Source organism: Erpetoichthys calabaricus, chromosome 14 (genome assembly GCF_900747795.2).
Source record: "Erpetoichthys calabaricus chromosome 14, fErpCal1.3, whole genome shotgun sequence".
Classification (NCBI taxonomy): domain Eukaryota; kingdom Metazoa; phylum Chordata; class Cladistia; order Polypteriformes; family Polypteridae; genus Erpetoichthys; species Erpetoichthys calabaricus.
The window spans coordinates 36,073,704-36,094,205 of NC_041407.2; the positions used below are offsets into that span (position 1 = coordinate 36,073,704).

General features: G+C 37.2%; 1 protein-coding gene across 1 annotated transcript in view; it reads left to right on the forward strand.

Moving 5' to 3' along the window:
* The window catches only part of LOC114664444 (E3 ubiquitin-protein ligase rnf213-alpha-like), a 282,755-nt gene that overhangs the window by 257,749 nt on the left and 4,504 nt on the right, over positions 1-20,502 (forward strand). Inside the window, exons 43-50 of the mRNA XM_051918957.1 lie at positions 876-970; positions 1,218-1,469; positions 5,360-5,492; positions 10,179-10,262; positions 12,432-12,612; positions 13,923-14,124; positions 14,446-14,523; positions 16,820-17,017. Of these exons, the coding sequence (XP_051774917.1) occupies positions 876-970; positions 1,218-1,469; positions 5,360-5,492; positions 10,179-10,262; positions 12,432-12,612; positions 13,923-14,124; positions 14,446-14,523; positions 16,820-17,017 (1,223 nt within the window). The remainder of the gene's footprint in view (positions 1-875; positions 971-1,217; positions 1,470-5,359; positions 5,493-10,178; positions 10,263-12,431; positions 12,613-13,922; positions 14,125-14,445; positions 14,524-16,819; positions 17,018-20,502) is intronic.

Genomic DNA, 20,502 nt, shown 5'->3' on the forward strand with positions numbered 1-20,502 from the left:
CCTGGTTACTCACGACACTTAAGACTAGTCCTGTTAAAAGGTGCTAAAGTCTGAGCTTTTCTGAGCAATATGCTTATCAATAAAAATGTGTAAGTTGGTGGTAATTGTTACTTGATAGATGGGTGATTATATTGATTTTTGTTTAGAGACTTGTACTGATTTTTAATGATTTTAGTTAGAGAGATTAAGGCATTTGTTGCTCATTTTGATGCTCTGGATGCTAAATGGGAAGAGTGTAAGAAGTAAATTTTGTAAGAATAAAGGTAGCAATAGCGAGAGTATAAGATGTGTTTTGAGATCTGGCAAAAAGTGATCATTTAACCTATAAAGAAACAAAGCCAATGATTTCAAATTAGCTTTAGAATGAAGAAGGAAACAGGAATCAGGATCACAAAGTAGGTTGTTAAAGAGACAGATGAGAGGTTGTGGTGTCATGCCTCTAAACAGAAAAGTGCAAAAGTACAATTCATATTATCAAAGATGATTAATTTTAAGTAGCAAATGTATAACTGATGATTTGTTGTAAGTCCTTTATTCCTTTGTTTCTCTACTAAAATGACATAAAACAACAATGCTGTTACAGAATCTAAGAGTAGTAGTAGTATCAGCCATTTTGTGTCCCATTCCAGTTGTATATTTGTTTATTTTTTATAAATTTGAAAAAATGTCTAAAATTCTGTTTTGCATAGAGTGTTGCTTGATGAGGGGGGAAGATGTAAATGATTTTAACATAAGGCTGCAATATAACATGTAAAAAAGTATAAGGTTCTGGATTCTTTCTAAATGCACTGTACACTGTTTTTAAGTGAAACGTTTAAGTATGTTGAATGTTTTACCTTTATATTCTAGTTAAATGCCATTCTGCTTTTTATTAGGGCATGCAGGATTTGACCCGACACTTACAACCAAAGAAACAAGAAATAACTGGGAAAAATATGTTGCTACAAATATTATTGCATGCATACTCCAAGTAAGAATTATTTTACAGTGAAATGAAATGAAACTTGTAGATATTAGAACTTTAGATCCTTGGTGATATTATTACAAAAAGTTGGATGTCTGTAATCCACAGACTTTCTCACAACAGTTCATCATATTAGAGTAAAGTTTACAGAATTAATTGTATTGAAACCTCAGTTTTTTAGAGAGTCAGTGTTAATGTGCAATGGTAAAACTTAAAAAGACCACATCAAACCAATATTTTTAATTTTTTTTAGAGAGTAGATCATCAGTTGCAGGAGGTGAATGAAGTGATTACAAAAGATATACGAATTTACTCGAATCCTGTAGTAAAAATTGTGTATGGGAACCCCAAAGCTTTCATGACCACACTTCCAGATGACAATGTCACTCACTGTAATTTAATCTGGAACTGGAGAGAGAAAATTACACTAGAACGCTTGTCACACATTGTTGAGCAGAAAAATGGCAAAGACTGCTTTCCTGTTTTGTGGAAGTTCCTACAAAAGGTAAGTAATAAATACATAACACACATTTTTCTCTTATTAGTTTGTAACATATATTATCTCATACTGGTGTGAGTACATTTTGTACAGATTTTGACGTGAACTTTGAAATAAGCCCAGTGCGGCATATTTCTTATTCATTAGATGTTTCCAAAGCAATGTGTAAACAAGAATTTAGTTATTCCTTTTGTTAAAGATGTGCTTATTTATAAAATATTAATGGACACCTACCATGCAGCATAATGCCAGGAAGGTATACTGTATACAAAAAGAATTGATTACTAAATAAATAAACATTAGGAAGGATTAAACAATGTAAATACACAAATGTAAAAAAAAATGAAGAGCCAAGCAATACATGTTATATGTTCTGAGGGTGGAGGAGGATTTTCGGTTCAAAAGCTTTTGAGAACACTTTACTGTCATATGCAAGATGATTTTATAGAAATGGAGTGTGCATTTCTGGTCACCCTTCAATAAACTGGCTCCCTTTACAGGGTGTAAATACCACAGGGGTTGGACCAGTATCCTGACCATAAAAGGGTCTGGCTCCTTCCTCTCTCCTGGTCAGGATGCCCATTTGCCTGCTCTGAGCCTCCTGTCTGGGTAAGGAACCATCCCCTTTTCTCATTGTGTTGCCCATCCAATCCCTGTAGTATTTACAAGGGATTGTTCTTGTTTTGTGCCTAATGATTGCTGGGAAAGACTCCATCTTAAGCAGAACTCCTGGATGAGCAGGTCAGGAAGTGGAAGGATGGTAAATTTAACAAAATATTAGCAAAAGTACATATGTGGGATATTGTTGGCATATGAGTGGGTAAATGACATTTTGCATTATACAACATGAATAATATGACATTTATTCTTGGAAATTTTGATAATGTTTGCTTTTGTTCAATTTTGGGCCACATTAAAGCCAGATGTATCAGGAATTTTGTTATCTCAGTTCTACATGAAAATATGAGATAAAAATTTTTCTCTGCTATCACTTCAAACAGCCCAGCATGGTTAACAGATACAAAAATTATCAATTTTCACTGAGTATTTCTTTAAATGGCTTATATTTTGTGTACCAAGTAGAACAGTTTGCCCAGTTTCAAGTATTCAAATCCTTCCCCTTGTTTCTCTTCCTCTCACAGTCCCTCTCCTAATCAGTTATCAATTTTTCAATTTTTTTCTCAATCAATTCTTAGACAGTTTGGCCTGTGCCCCTCCCTCCATTCTGCCTTCAGATAGTTTTGATGATTTGTTGGGCAAGCAAAGCGACCAGGGTGTGTGCAACGCGTGAGCAGCAGAGACGTGACGTGGCTGATGTGTTGCATGCCCCATGGGGAGGGGTATCAGGATTGGGCGAGCGAAGCGAGCAGGGGCAACAACCCCTAGTCTTGTTAATCTCTCACACTCTGCTAATCCAGGGTTGGTTTCCACCTCATGTACAGTACTCTTGGAATTCAGTGATCTTAAACTGAAAGCTGTTTGGAAAATGGGTGGAAGGGTGATATGTTAAAATACATACATGCATTCATTTGGTTAATCCAGTTCAGGTATTAGGGGGGGGATGGTTGCCTGGAATCTTCAAGGCTTCATTCTAACAAAATGTGGTGCATTTTGCTCAGTATTTTAATTCAAAATCATATTTACTCAACAACTGCCTTCATTTAAATAACATTTAGCTCAATTAAACCATCTAAATTAGAAAGAAAATGGCACAGTTAATTTGGAGAAGTTATTGCAAAACTCCCATGTGTGGTTTACAGGTAGCATTTTTTCAGTACAGAGAAATGTACTTCATCCAAAGATGACATATGTAACTTACCCCAAGTAGTTTGTAGTGATGGATGAGAATAATTTTTAATCTCATGTTTTCATGTGGAGCAGAAATAACATAATTTATGGTATAAAAGGAGTCTATGGTGACCAACACTAGATAGCAGCAGACAGTATGAAAGTGTCTGTGAATAAAATCTCACATTACTTATGTCACATGATTCACATGTCCGTTTATGCAGTCATGTACTTGCAACATGCCAAACACACCACTTTTTACTAAAATATTGTTAAATAAACTATGCTACCTCCAGAAAATGTTCTTGTAAATGAAAGTGGAGCATACTAACTGAATTACCACTCTAATTTTACAGACAAGTAATATACAGTATGTATATATATTGTCAGAGGTGGCTGGGGGTGATGCCCAGGAGGACCAGAGTAGGGCTTATGCCTCCCCCAGACCACGTGGGGGCGACCGCCCTGGTGGCTTTGGAGCCCTGGCCCTCAGCACTTCCGCCACACCCGGAAGTGCTGGGGGGAAGATGATTGGGGACACCCACCAATCTTTAGCATCCATAGGGACACTCTGAGCTTAGCCTCCATCTTCCATGCGCCCTCCTTGTCATCTACATGATCTCTGGGAGTCCTCTTGATTTTTCCCCATGCCTCCAAAGTGCTAAACAGGGGAAATTCCACCTTGGACCAACGTTCCCCTTGATTCCTCACAGGGCCACTGACTGCCTTCCTACTAAACACAGTGCTGGGTTATACTTCCAATTCTGCCTTTGATGACCCTTGGTTTCTTTCAATCTCCCCACTAACCCACTCAGGTTGCTTTTATACTGTCTTCTTTGTCTTAAACATGCCATTCAGAGTGTCAGTGAAGAAACTAACTCAACCAATCATGCCTTCATGTGCAAATGCGATTTACCCAGTCTCCTCATCAACCACTCCCTGGACACTCAGCTTTACTGCTGCATGCCCCTAGACCCATGAAGCCTGAGTGCACTGTTTTTATTCTTAAAACTCCCAACGCTATGAACTCCTAATGTGCTGAACCACAGTACATGAATACTGTTGCTTTGGTCCTCTCCTCTCAATTTATTTTAGACAAGCATTCCTCAATTGGTACATAATAGGAATAAATGTCCAGGTGTTTGCTTGTTCCAGAAGAGAATATCATCAAAGCTTGGAGGAGTCTGCTCTGCTGTCACAAACAAAGATGTCAGTTTCATTAGTTTAATAAAGAACTTATATAAATCCCCTTTAAATACTTTAAAACAAAATATCCAAAGGTTTTAACTCTGAAACTTTCTATTCTTTTGCTAGTAATGAAACTCTAGAGATTGCTAATTAAATCTTGAATGTTTGATTCCATCTCATCTCATGTCTCGATCACACAAACACAGAAACACTTTATATAAATTTAAGAACAATCGCTGCAATGCCAGACTGACAGCAACAAAAAAGAACACTACATTGAGAGTGAATTATGAGCTAGAGAAAATGGAGCATTCCATAGAGGAAAAAATTGAACGGTACATCCTTTCTCTTCTGCTAGCTATCTGTACTGTAGAGAATGTGCTTATGATGAAAGCTTTATCAGACCTGAAAATAGTTTTGCAGTTGAGCAAATAATCTATTGAGATCATAGCCAGAGTAATGTTGTATTCTATTTAATAAGTTCAGGGAAAATTCTATTTAGCTTATTTGATTAACACTTTTGCACTCTCCAGTTTCAACAAGTGGTTAAATGACAGCACTCAGAAAATTTTACATAAGTATTTTTTATGAATAGCTATTGCTACATTAAAGGAAGGGTAGACAAATGTGTCACAAGCAAGCAGAAATCTGCTTTGTTTCACTTGGTAATAGAGACCTCTTAATGATCAAGAGGTCAGCATTAATGTGATCCAGTCCAGATTTGTATACTTGTGGTCACTTATTCTACTTTGACAAAAATAAGCATCAGAAAGGTACTATCAAACCAGAACTGGTTTGACTTGTAAATGTGTGGTTTGAAATATCTTCAGTTATTGTATGCAACGTTAATAGAACATGCATTAAAGAAGATTTTTGCAATCTTGTCAACTGAAAAATACTTTCTTTTTGTTTCATAATAGGAATCTGAAGTTAAACTGGTTAAGTTTCTTCCAGAACTGCTTGCCCTACAAAAGGAGCTGGTGAAAAAGTTCCAGAATGTGACCAATTTTAAAAACTGTACAATTGCACAATTCATTCAGAGTCACCAAACAGGTAAAATTATTATACTTCACTTATTGTTTTAGTAGAAAATTAGATTTTTATTTCTCAGATTATTGTTTCTCGTATTCCTAATAGTCCTGTTGATGATAGACTTTTTAGATGGCTTAGAGAAGCCAGTCTTCTATGACGGCTACATTTGCAGGAGATGCCAGCTGATCCAGCACCTCAGTCTCAGGGTTGCCAAACTGGAGGAGGAGTTGGCTGGCGTGTATTGTAGGAGAGAATTGGAGGACCTGGCCTAGGTGTCCTTTAGTCAGACAGTGCGCAACCGTAAGGTGGCATGGGAGGATAATCCAGACCAGAGAGGTAGAGATAGGAGGGTCACGGTCACAAGACGTAAGGTAAAGGGTATACACTGTCTGGCGAAATCAGCACCAGAATTGGAAGTGTCAAACAGTTTTTAGGTCCTTGCTGAGCTGGACGGTGTCTCTGAAGATTCTGAGGTGGTAGGCAGGGATGAGGAGCCCCAACGGTATACCTTAACACCAGGTCCCAGAGAGAAAGAGGTAGTGAGAGTTGAGGACTCGGTCATTAGGGGGGATTGAATTGCAGGTGTACTCCAGAGACAAACTGTGTGTTACCTTCCAGGTACACAGGTGGGAGACCTCCCTGGAAGTGTGGATATACTCTTGCAAAGATCAAGGGTGGATCCAGTTGTCATTGTCCATATTGGATCAAATGACATACGTAAAGGTATTCTGTTAGTTTTGCAATCCAAATTTAAAGAGTTAGGTGCCAGGCTCAGGAGCAGAACTAACAAAGTAGTCTTCTCTGAAGTTCTGCCTGTGCCACACACCAGTCCATGTAAGACTGAGGAGATTAGAAGGCTTAACATGTGCCTCAAATCTTGGTTCTGGACAGAAGGGTATACGTTTATGGGGCATTAGGACTCCTTTTGAATCAGATGGGACCTGTTCTACCGCGATGGGTTACATCTGGACCTGAGGGGCACCAATGTGTTGGGGAGGTGTATGAGTAGGTTAGTCGAGGATTGTTTAAGCTAGGGGATGAGGGTAGCAGGGAGTTTAAGACAGGCCAAGTTCAGAACTGTACATGGAGGAACAAACAATAGTGTAAAAAATGCATAGTGTTGTAAATTCTAACCCAACGTGTGAATGTAAAAGTAAATGGAGTAATACTTTAGTAATATTAAAAGGCAAATTTTTAGGGGGATATTATAGTCATAGGGTACTTTATCTATCCAAATATTAACTGGGATAACCTTGCAAATAGCAGAGCACAAGAACAGGACTTTTTAGAAGTAATCAGTGATTGTTTTTTTTTAACTTGGTATGTTAAAGCACCAATGCGGGGTGAAGCCTGTCTATTTAGTATTTTGTAGTAATCAGGATAGAATTGACGGTGTAGAGGTTATTGAACCACTAGGGTTAACTGACCATAATATAATTTAATTCTCAGTGTTTTGGAAGAGTGTGAACACAGACACTAAAACTGTTAAGTTTAACTCTGGCAGGGCAAATTTTGAGCAAATGCAGCAGTGTCTAAGGAGGATAGATTGGGATAAGATTTTAACACTAGAATCCCTGAAGCCTACAAAATAATTTGTAATTATGGGCCACCTTAAATTTCCTCGCATCTCCTCATCAGCATCGTTTGTTTTGCAAATGTGATTTATTTACTTATCTTCCTACAGCATAAAGTCACAAGTAGTCTGCAGAGCTTCCTGTGTTTGATCGACATGGGCATCTTTTATATAAAGGGCGACACCCAACCTCTTGATGCATCCAAACAGTGCCATCTTTCACTTTTACGCCTGTTGCAGTTGAGTTGTTATGTGTGAGTGGACGTTTCTTATGGGGAAGGCTTCTGTTCTCTTTCTCCGATGTAGAACCCTCATCCTCTGTTATAGTACATCTTTATTTGAAAACTAATAGCGTCAGATCAGGGTGAGCATGAATGTGACTAAGAGAGTAAAAGTGAATAGTGAAACAAAATGCTAACTTTTACAAGTACCATAAATTTACACTGGCTGTTGCAGACTCAAATAAATCAAATGCATATTTTTATTCTATAATAGTAGTATAAAATAACTACTCACTGCTCAAAACAGTTAACGCATAAAAGCCCCAGGATCAAACCCGCCACCTCTTAACTTGGAGACAGCAGTCTTACCTCAGCACCAGCCAAGTAGATGTATATGTGTGTGTGCACGTCATACCCTATCCCAATTTCTTTTACTTTGGTTAAATTCTTGAAAAAACCGCACTTATATTGTTATATCTGTGTCTTTTTACGTAAAAATTCATAATTCTGGGCCACCTTACATTTCCTCGCACTTCCTCATCAGGGTCTTTTGTTTTGTAAATGTGTCGTTCAGCACAAGCAGCAAGCAGCCTTTTATCCCAACCCCCTGTTGATGGAACTGAACTCAGGCAAAAAATTCTCTTAGCTCAAGCCAAGGCTCCTTATCTGCGTGTGAGGTGTCTGGAGTTGTATAAGGTAAATAATACAGTATATCGTTATTTGGAGTACATGCATTTCATTTGTGTTCCGTGTCTACAAAGATCTGGGTAAGTTTAGGATGAAAGGAAATGCAAGGTAAGTAATGTTGAACACATACCTAAAGCAGAAACTTTTTCCATGTTATACTAATAATGACGTGAAGTATATAATGTGTGAAGACTTGAGCCCAAATATCAAATGAACATGTGTGCTTTTATTCAAGAATATAACCAAAGTAAAAAAAAATCATTAAATTTACATGTTGCTGTCAATGAGTTACAAACCCAAGCTCAAATGTCAATCGACAGAAAGCTACTATGCATTCCTGGATGGTGCGAAGGTATGAGCTGCTGCCTTATAACCAGAAGGTTGCAGGTTCAAATCCTGGTGCTTGGTGTTTTGAGTAGTAAGCTGCTAATATTATTATTAATAATATAATAAAGACAAACATTTGATTTGAGTCTGTAATACCCGGTGTTCATTTTTTGGCTACTTGTAAAAGTTAGTGCTTTTTTTTATTATTCAGTTTTATTCTCTCAGTGACGTTCACGTGGTACAACGAACTTGCCTTTCCCACTCTGAGTTGATGGCATTTATCTCCATTCTTTTCATAAGAGCAGCGATGACCACAGTTGGTATTGTGTTTGATACCTACTCAGAATTATTTGTTGTACCAGCAATCAAAGGTACAATGTTACATGACAGCTATCAGACTGAACAAAGGCAGAACTGTAACAAAAGACAGCTTCTTCACAGCGCTTTTGCTGGCTAATAGACTGCTCTACATCACAGCACAACTCTGCTTGGCACCATAAGTAAAACTTTCATCTGCAGTTAAAGTCACTTTAGTACGCGAGCAATTTTCCACGCTAGTGTTTGGATCTGATATTCTTGAATAAAATTACACGTTACTTTGATATTTGGACTAAAGTCTTCAGACATTATACGCTTCACGTCATTATTAATACAACATGGAAAAATTTTCTGCTTTATGTATGTGTTCAGCATTTCTTGCCTCGCATTTCCTTTCATCCTACAATTACCCTGATCTTTGTAGACATAAAACACACATGAAATGCATGTGTTCCAAATAATGATATACTGTATTATTTACCCTATAAACTCCAAGCACCTCACACGCAGATAAGGAGCCTTGGCCTGAGCTGGGAGAACTTTTTGCCTGAGTTGAGCTCCGTCAAGGTGGGGGTGAGGATTGGGACAGTAGACTAGTTGTTGCTTGTGCTGATCGACACATTTACAAAACAAAAGATGCTGATGGGGAGGTGCAAAAGAATTAAAGTTTTTTCATAGGCTTCAGGGATTCTAGTGTTAATTATCTTGGTAGCGTTTTGCTACTTCAAAGGGAAAATAAAAGAAACTACTACAAATCTCTTTTTACTCACTACCGGACTTGTTTGGGTTTGAACATTGTTCATCTTCTGCTCCATTGTTACGGCCCTGAAACACGCCACTCTTTTATATCTCATTCCCACAGGTGCCACTCCACAAGCTTGACTTCCACCCCTCCTTCTCCCGCCAAGATGTCTTATCAACATATTGCACTACACCTTCTGCTAGCACAGTGCTCAGCTGCTGTTCAGCTCCATGACACTCTGAGTCTGTGGTCAAATCCATTACAATATCTTATATACAAACCATCTTTAGTATTTCTTAGAGATAATCTAATGGCTTTGTAGAAATAAGATCACAGCTAGAACTGCTGAGAAAATGAATGTTAATATTAATGTTTTACTACATATTGATGTGTCAATATTAAAGTATTTAAGAAATTAACTTTCCAAGTGAACACAACATTTTCAAACAAGAATTGATATGTTTGTTTATCTTGCAGCTTCTTGTGCAGTTTCCTTATATCATTGATTTTGTTATAAAATAAGAATTTCCAGTTATCATATTAATTATTACTGCGGTGGGTTGGCACCCTGCCCGGGATTGGTTCCTGCCTTGTGCCCTGTGTTGGCTGGGATTGGCTCCAGCAGACCCCCGTGACCCTGTGTTCGGATTCAGCGGGTTGGAAAATGGATGGATGGATGGATATTAATTATTATTAGTACATTAATGGGATGCCAAAATCATAAATATATTTGCGTAGTTTGTATGTCAGGTGGACTATACAAATTTATTTATAGAATAAATTGTGTTTAGAAAGTGTGTTGGGTAAAAAGTTTTTTTTGCATTCCTGCTTATATTTAGAATCAACACGAGACTTGTACGAGAGAAGAATACAGAACTTTCTGAGAGTATGGAATTGGCTAAGAACCTCTTTGGCTACTAATGGTAATTATTCAGACTTCTGTTTTTACTAATAAGTTCAAAGTTAGTTTTTTTTAAAAAAAACAACTTATCTGAAAATAACTAGAGTTAGACAGCTGTTCATTGTAAAAACAAGTTCTTTAAATGAAAGTAAGAAACCTAGAGTGCACAGAGAAAAATCCTTGCAGACACTAGGAGAATCTGAAGTTTGCATATGGACAACTTACAGATGTGAGATTTAAGCCCAGAATAAACACTGGATTAATAAGGCAACAATACTCACTAGACTGGTCTCTTCACACAGTCATCCTCCACATGCCCAAATCGATACTCACCATGTTCCTTTATGAAAATGTTTTGGTGTGTTTAAATTTTAAACTTGTTTTGTAATGATAATGTGTCCTGTTTATTTAGATTATGTTTTATTCATGCTATATTTTTCATTGTTGGTGAAATGTTTTTGTTTTCCGTTGTGTCAGATTTGCGCCTGATTAAAAGAATAAGTTTCTTTTATGAAAAATACACAATTAGGTATTTGTTATATTAAGGCTTTTAAAAAAGTTAAAGAGAGAAATGTGCTTCTAAAGCAAGACTTGCCATTAAGATTGACAGTGACATTTTAAATTATGTAAAGTTCAGAGAGGCCTGCTGATTGAATTATGTCTGATGGTGGTTGGTATAAGATTAAAATTGTAGGCCTTTCTTGCTACACAATGAAGGTAATACTGTCAATAAAAAATAAGTGCTTTGAATAGCATGTATCATCTTGAAGTCATTTATTGGGGTTCTGGGTGCGATTGTTTTCTTATAAAGCATTGTAGCATATCATAACCTCACATCCTTCATAAAATACTACAACGGTATTTCCAAAAATGTTGTGTAAAATATAAATAAAAATAGAATGCGATGATTTGCAAATCATGTAAACCCTACTGTGTATTTAATTGAAAATAGCACAAAGACAACATACAAATGTTGAAAAGGAAATTTTGTTTTTAAAAAAATATATGTTCATTTTAAATTTGATGCCAGCAACATGTTTCAAAAAGGTTGGGACGGGGCATGTTTACCACTCTGTTGTATTATCTCTTCTTTTAACAACACTCTGTAAAAGGTTGGAAACTGAGGAGACTAATTACTGTACTTTTGAAAGTGAAATGTTGTCCTGTTCTTGCCTGATACAAGATTTCAGCTGATCAATAGTTTGGGTCTCCTTTGTCGTATTTCAGTTTCGTAATATTTTCAATGGATGAAAGGTCTGGACTGTAGGTGGGCCGGTTTAGCACCCAGAGAGTTTTACTACAGAGCCATGCTGTTTTAATGCATGCAGAATGCAGATTGGTATTTTCTTGCTGAAGTAAGCAAGGCCTTCCCATAAGAAGACGTCATCTGGATAGCAGCACATGTTGCTCCAAAACCTGTATATATCATTCAGTATTAATGGCGTTTTCCCAGATATGCAGGCTACCTATGCCATATGCACTAATGCAACCCCATGCCATCATGGATGCTGGCTTTTTGAACTGTGAGCTGATAACAATCCGGATGGTCCCTCTCCTCTTTAGCCCAGTGAATGAAGCTTCTATGATTTCCAAAAACAAATTCAATTTTAATTAGTTGGACCACAGGACAGTTTTCCACTTCACCTCAGACCTTCTTAAATGGGCTCAGGCCCAGAGAAGTCAGCAGTATTTCTAGATTATGTTTGGTTACGACACAGTTCCGTTCCTACAACAGTGATGTAACCCAAATTTTGGTGTAAGTCAAAACAGTTACTTACCTATCCTAACACATTTGCAAAATCATAATCTAGAACATAAAAACACAACTAAGCTACAGAAAAAGGAAAGAGACATAAATATACTGTACTATACACTGTACTGTAGTAACAGAAAAAATAAGTGTAAAAAAAATCCTTATCTTTATTTCTTCTCACGTCTCAATTTTTTTAAGTTTTTGTGGGAGTGAACGTTGTAAATTGAAAACAGTAAAGTTTCTCAGTTTCAACATTTGATATGTTGTCTTTGCTCTACTTTCAATTAAATATGGATTTAAATGATTTGCAAACCATTGTATTTTATTTTTATTTACTGTACATTTTACAAAATATCCCAACCTTATTGGAAATTAGATTGTATACTAGCATATTTGTTTTTCCTTTAATCTTCAATAATCTCCCTATTTTTTCTATAGGTGAAATTAAAATCCCAGAAGAATACTGTAATGAAGACTTAAACTTGGAAAGTGATTTTCAGGTGCTGCTGCCAAAGCGTCAAGGCCAGGGTCTGTGCTCCACAGCCTTAGTGAGCTACCTCATTGCTGTTCACAATGATCAGGTCTACAGTGTAGAAAAGTTCATTGGAGAAACACAAAAGTTAGTATTGCTAAACACTTGGTAGTTGTGCCTGAATCTTTTCTCATTCCAGTTTACCATTTGTGCCAAAAAAACAGGTTGAGCCAGGGTAAGAAGCGTGTTTCTGGAACCAACCATGAATATTTCAATAAGGTTGGTTTATGTTCCATATGTAACACCCATGCCAATGTGGCAGTGTCACAAAGGCTGTGGTGACATTATGTTCACTGGTTAATTTTATCACCTGTTGTCATGCAGATGACACATCCCTACATGAAGCATTATTCTTCAGCTAGTACTGTTTTTGAATAATTGCTTAGTTGGTTGGATTTAATTTTATTCAAAATTTAATAACAAATGTATTTGGCCAAATATGAAGTACAGGCATATTTTACTGACAGTGAATTATATGATTTGGGAACTTCAATCCATAACTAACTGCAACATATATTTGTTAAAACTGGGCATCTTGAGCAAAACTTCAAACAAGAGTATAAAAACCAGAAAAAGAGCAATTTGCAATATGACAAGTTCTACTTTGTGGATAAGTACACACTATCTATAGCTTAGATTTGATGTAATCAATATACAAGTAATACCTGCTTTATAGTTTCTGTTTGTAATAGAAAAAACTAGAAATAACAGACCAGTCACATTTTGGCACCTGTTATTAGTGGGAAATTTATATTATACTTATCCTTATGTTTTAAAGTGGATTTAGTCAAAAATGAGCCAGCATATCTTTGACTGCTTGTAATATTTACTGTGCCTTTTCAGCATAAACAACTTGAGTTTAGGTGATGCAAAACACCCAAACAAACTTATCAGTAAAGGCAGCTCCATCAAATGACTGACTCTGTACACTTTAAAGGTTTTTGAGGAAAAGAGAATGGTGGCAAAATTGGTTGCCATCATAAATGATTTTCTCTCATCCACTTCATGGGGTGCTGATTTGGAGTACTTTCAGCCACAGGTTCATACCTCTGTGAGGAAGTGCCTTGGGATTTTTACTGCCTTCTGCCATTAAGAAGGTCAACATTTTCTCCCGACACTCCCTCCCTGTCTCTAGCCAGAAGGCATAGGAAGATAGTACAGACTTCAATTTACTACAGTTATTTTAGCATAAAATTTATTGTATCATGTTTTAATTCAATTGTCTGATATTGTTGTTTGAGTCTGTATCTGTGTGTTTTATGTTTTTGCTGCGGTATGCATTTGAATTTCCTCTTGTGGATTAATAAAGTATATCTACTCTAATCTAATGACTAAAACAGCTTGCATAAATGACCCGCCTGTAAAGAACTAATTTACATTTCAAATATATCTGACAGATACTCTGTAAATCCATTTGATGTGAATGACATTCATGTGATTAGATATGAGGTAGAAAGAGATTTGATCCCTCTGATTTTATCAAACTGTCAATACACTATGGAAAGTGGAAAGGAAACTCTGCCAGAATATGATTTGCCAAAGATTGAACAGCATTTGATGCATAGGTTTCTCATGGGTAAACCTTTCATTACCCTAACTGTAAGTACTTATTTTGTGTTTAAATTAATTAATAATAAAGTTTATTATGTTGTCTGAATTGTATTCTTACAATCTGCTCTAGAGGCAGTGAGTTTTCTGGCTATGTGATTATGTGTTTATGGTTAACTTGTGTTGATTCAGAAAAGTCCTTTAAATTGTAGCTTTCTGTTCCCCACTCTAGGCATTGAGTCAACAACATAAAACATAGATATTAAAGGAAAATACTAGGAATTTAGAGTCTCACATCTTGCAGTTTTTTTGCATCCTTTGTCTTAAATTTTTGGATATATCTAGTGTACTCTGTTTTTTGTCTAATTATAGGGAATACCTACATTGGCCAACAGATATGACAAAAAATATGAAAATATATTCAAAGATATAAAACGCAAGCTCCCTCAGGTAAGGGTTTATTTTACTTGCATAGTGAAGTATGGAATATGGCAAAAATCCATTCTTTCTTTTTAGGTCATTGATAACCAAAAGTATGCCGCCTTTGCCTTGGACCTCTCTTCCTCCATTAATCAAAGTTTAACTCTTCACACAGTCATCCTCCACATGCCAAAATCAACACTCAACTCACTCATCTTGCACTCCCTCAGTAAGTCCTCAATTGATCATGCTCATATCAATCCTGTTTGCTTCTACCAACTTCATTTACACATCACTCCTTTCTTTACAATGCCAGTGATGAGGACAAAATAAACATTAGATTCTTTAAGAATCATTGTATTAACTCCACGTTTATAGCTGTTAAAGAGCAGACATTGTCATATTTGATGTCCTGTGAACATAATCTATAATAAGACACCATCACTTTTTTGGCCTGTCTTGCATATCAATATGTTATATGGTCTTGCATGTGGAATTAAAGCTATTAATGTCTTCCCATGGTAGAATTCCACAATTAGTACTTTTGTTTTGCTGCAACAATAATTGAATAAACTGCTGTTTCAGTTGATTATGTTTACTGAGACACATGAAATATCTTGTTTCATATGACCAAGCAAAAGGTGTTTATGACTATTCTCTAAATGTACAGTATTTACTACATTAGTTTCCAGCATCCCTTTCACATACTTCTCAAATATAACACTGTACCCATAGGCTCTACACTATGTTTCATACCTTTGCATCTCAAAACTGGGTGCACTGGAGCATCCCCCTTGAAACATGTAATTACATACACTGTGTTTCATTATTTTTTAGCTTTCCTGATCTCCCCAGTTTCCTTCTATAGTATGCTTTCATTCACCTTTACCGCCAGCATTCCAAATGTGATCATGTGGCTAACAGCCGCACCTCAGTTTACTATCCTTTCCTTTGTAGTTTAGAACAAGCACATTGCTATTTTCATTTTTTGATACCTTCCTTATCTCACAATGAAGTTACATAATTCTATCAACTATTCAACTCCAAGAACTTTAGTTTCCTTCAGGGTTAGTTGCATGACTCCAGCTAGCCCCACTTCTTTGCATCTTCAGTTTTTTTTTAATTCTCCCTACTCTATAAATGTTTAATGAAATCCATTTAGAATGTATCAAATAACTGTTCTGTTAGTTTCTTTCTTTTAGGTAAACATCTATTCACCTGTCTCCCTGTAAACAAAATACATCATTTTTGTTTCCATAGTTTCCCTAAATGCTATTCCACTGGAAAAAATTAATTCAGAATTGTTGAAGTTTCCCTCTTTAAACTACTGTTACTTTTCTCCTAAATCCATTTAATCCATAATGTTATTTGAGCACTGTGAAGACCACATGCCCATACACTGAAATGAGATGGGCCAAATGCTATGAAAACTGACTAAAACCTTTTTTTTACTTAGTGCATTCACCCTGTGAGTACTTATTAATACTGTACTTAAAAGAGACAAAAGTTGTTTCAGAGCAGAAATCTTTGTTTTAGCATTTTTCTGGTTATTATTTGAAAGAAAACCAGCATACTGTACCAAAAGATTTTTTCTCAAGTCTTCAAAGAAACACACCCTCACCTGCATGTCAGATTTCTTATATCTACACACTGTGACAGATGGCCGAGGTCCATGCCTGGCTGGGATGCTCCTTCACCATATCTGCCAGGGGGTCAAGGGTGGGAAGCCCAGTATCTCCCCCTGGACGCTAGATGGCAGCCTCCCTGGGTTGCAGCGGTGCCTCTGACTCCCCCAGGGCTTCATGGGGGTTGGAGTTCTGTGCAGCTCTGTGGAGTTGTGCAGGCGCCGCCAGGGGGTGCTGCAGCAGGAGCTGCTGGCCCCTTTTGGGCACTGGTTTCGCCTTTCCCAGAAGTACAGCCGGATGTTGCCAATCAAGCACCTGGAGCACTTCCAGGTACCCAATAAAAGGGAACCAGCGACCACCACTCAGGAGCCAGAATTGGGAGGAAGAGGACGAGGTTGCCAGGGAGGAGTGATGGTGCCAGAGAGAGGAGTGTTTGGTGTTAACTGTATACTGTGCTTGGGACTGTGTTGTGGCTGGAGGGATTACGGGGAAGATGTGCCCTCCAGCTGAAGAAAAGTAAATAATTGTTTCATTTTACAAATGCCTCCCGTGTTCAATCTGTGTCAGGTCTGGCACTATATAGCGTCCTTCTTACAACACATTAGCAAAAATTGTGAATAGCCACTCTAGCTAGAATATTACAAATTTAACCTAACATTTTACTTTGATTTCACTTTTTTTTTGTTGTTGCCTTTATTTAGACTTCCCTTCCAAATTTGATCATTACTACTCTAAGTGGAGAGTTTCAGTCATACAATGATGTTTGTGATGCACTATCAGTTGTTGAAGTGGCGCTGGGATTCTTGGCTATGACTGGTGGCGAGCCAGATATGCCACTGGTGAGGTACATTGAAGACATCCTGCAAATGAGAGATCAGATAGCCGCCTGTATTCTAAAGGTAAGGATTAAACACCAGTATATTCACAATATGTTTTGTAAATCTGATTTTTAGAATATACATGCAGTTCCTCAGACGTCATACTGTATAAACCCAGGCTGTCAATTATTAATACAGTATGTTTTAAGTGTCCAGGAAAGCAAGACTGAAAGATTTTTTTTTCCATTAGCTTTTTCTGTCAATCTTTTCCAAATCTCTTTTTAATTAGTTTTGAAGTGACTTATAAAGACCAGTTTAAATATTTTAATCAGAATAAAAGAGGTTAGTTCCATGTGAATAACTGGGTAAAGCTGCAGTCATAATTTGTGATTACAGTCTGCTTCAGCACCTCAGCATTATGAACCATGAAAGCAAAGTCATCACTGCAAATGTACAATTGCAGTCCTTTATAAATAGAAGATTAGCACCTGGCAAATGCAACTGGTTGAAATGTTAAAGCTGCAGTCATGTAATGGAAATAATTACATTTCTTTGTATTACAACAAAGAACCTTGTCTTCCCTTCTGTGCTGTATGCTAGATAGAATCCTGACAGTGTCAATGTTTTGTCTATACAGGGGGTCCTCAGGTTACGACATCTTGACATATGACGTTTCAACAACGCTCACTCCCATAAAAACTTAAAAAAATTGAGACGTGAGTGTTTCGGCTTACACCGTTAGTGTCGTACTTACAGACTACTTGGGCGAATTAGTTTGGTTGTGTGCAGTGGAAGAATACGCAGTAATGCAGCATATGAGTTAGGGAGTTGGCAAACTAGTTTGGTTGTGTGCGGCAGAAGTACACGGCATTTGAGTGAGGGAATTGGCAAACTAGTTTGGTTGTGTGCAGCACAAGTGTTCCATTTGTGTTGCTTTGTTTGCCGACTTTTTGGCCCTTATCATGGCTCCTAAACGAAAGTCAGAGTCTTCAGATGGTAGTGGTTCAAAGAAGAGTAAAGCCATCATAATGGAAGTGAAATTAGACATTATAAAGAGATCAGAAGGAATAAAGGTAAGGAATTTTTCTTACACTCATTTTTTGTCATTTTTTCTGTTACTACATTACAGTGTACAGTACAGTATATGTCCTTTTCCTTTTTCTGTGGCTTAGTTGTGTTTTTATGTTCTAGGTTATGATTTTGCAAATGTGTTAGGATAGGTAAGTAACTTAGGCAAGGGTGTGTTTCGACTTACACCAAAATTCGGGTTACATCACTGTTGTAGGAATGGAACTGTGTCGTAACCCGAGGACCCCCTGTATTTACATTTTTTAAAACCTGAGTTTTTTAATTGATCATAAATCCAGATCAATTGAAGTTAATTTAGTACTGTAAATTTGTACATCACATTATTACCATCCTTTCTTTTACTATCTGTAAATATTTTTAAGTGTTTGATCAAGTTTTAAATAGGATGTAATAGATGGCAAAATACAATTTTTTCAGCATTACCTGATGAGCTCCATTTTTTAAAAATGAGATAGAGAATGAGAGAGAAATGTAACTATATTAATCATTAAAAATATAAACAATGTGCAGTATAAGCTCTAGTGTCAAACACAACAGGAGATTTATAACTAATTCTTACAAAACTCTGTAATCTTCATAATTGGGTTGTAACGACTGCCCTTTTCTACCATGGTCTTATTGTGTAACATTTAGACTTGCAGTGTGAAAATTACAGGGTCACTCATGAGCCATTCCTGAACCCATAATGCACACAAGGGGTCCGAAGTTATGTTAAAAAAGGCAGTAAAAGAAGTAATGATTACAAAAGTACAAAGTCAACAATAGAAAATAACAAACCCTAGTGCCTTTCTAGGCCTTCCTGTCCTAGGAGAGTCTCTCTGCCTTTTATGTGGGCTGGCTTTATCCACTTCTCACACCAATACTCTACTAAGTACTTCCAATTTTCACAACCCATACCACTTCCTGCCAATCTCTGGCCTCTCCTTCCCCTGCAAATCAAGTTCTTACCATCTTCTGTCCTCCTAACTCCAAGTTCATTATGGTTTCTAACCCTTAGGTGGCTTTAGACCTCATCCTAAGGTCACTTTTAATCCAGCCCTGGAATCACTGTGGTGATCCATAGGGTTGTGCAATGTCTTAAAAGATCACATTGTCGTTTCAAAACATCAACAATGTTCAATGTCATCACTTTTTTGTCATTGGGTTTAGAGAGATGCTTGTGGATGTGAATAATTAGCTGCTCTACCCATGTACCATGGAAATCATCTACACTGGGTGGTGGGGGAATGGTATGCATGCGTTTTAGCTCAGGACACAGGAGTTAGTTTTCTTGTCTCAAAGATTACTACAACTTAGCATATGTAGTGGTTTTCAGTAATATTATTATGATAATTCAAATGTGATTTGTTCCAAGTTCATTTAAAATTATTACAAATCACAATGCCATATTGATATTGCAAGCTTGCAATGTACAATGTGCATGCAGAAGGATAGTGGCAATGGCTTTAAAAAATTTTTGCCATTTCTTTATTATGTAGAGTAAATGTTTTTTTTTTTTCAGATTTATTAACTTCTGCAAACAGTGCGAATACATTCCTATTTTCCCACAATTGGTGCTTAAAGTGGAACCAATTTACTGGCAGTGCGCTGTTTAGTCAGCATATTGTTCCTCCTAGTTTTACACGACAGGGCAGTGTACTCCACCATGGAGATTGGAATGCTTCTATATTAATATACAGTACAATACTGAAGAGAAGAAGGAATCCCATGAAACATCACACAGTGCTGGTTCCAGGCTACTTCAAGCAGTGCCTGCAAGACCAAACAACCACCACCACACCACCACTTTTCCTTATCTGGCACCCAAATCTCAATGCATAGGTTATGCAATATAATGCCCCACAAGGATGGGCTCCAGGTGCTCCTCAACCCTGCCCAGGATAGGCAGGTTAGGAAAACGGATGGTGAATGAAAAGTATTGTAACGTTGCTTAGACGTTGCATTAGCCTAAGGATTCAGTCACCCTTTGTATGAGTTGTCATTCCATCATGCAAATAAGCGGCTTCAGGGTACCCTTTAAAAGGAGCAAACCAACCAAAGTCTTAATAAAATTCCAATTTGTGTGGCCACAGTAAGTGGTCATTTTAAGGATAGTGAGTTACCTAAAAGTACGATGAAAAGAGTGAGAAACCATGGGTACACAGAATCTGTGAGCACCACTGCTGAGCGGTGCTAAAATAAACTTGTGCTTTTCCTACTCAAACTTTGTGGATGATACACTGATCAGGCTGCTTTTCCTCAGCTCCAGCATACTAGTTCTAAGTTAGCCAAATTCTGCAATCTCATGTGGTGTCTGCTGCAAAAATAAGTGCCTGGAAGCTTTTTTGCAAGGTGCACAAAATTTGAAAAAAGTAATGGCTGCAGTTTGGTGTTTTGAGGAAATTTTGGCAAATGTTTGGAGCCAGTTGACAATGTTTGTTTAAATTGACAATGTGCTTTGCCAATCTTATCATCAACCATCAGCTCAGCCTTAATGG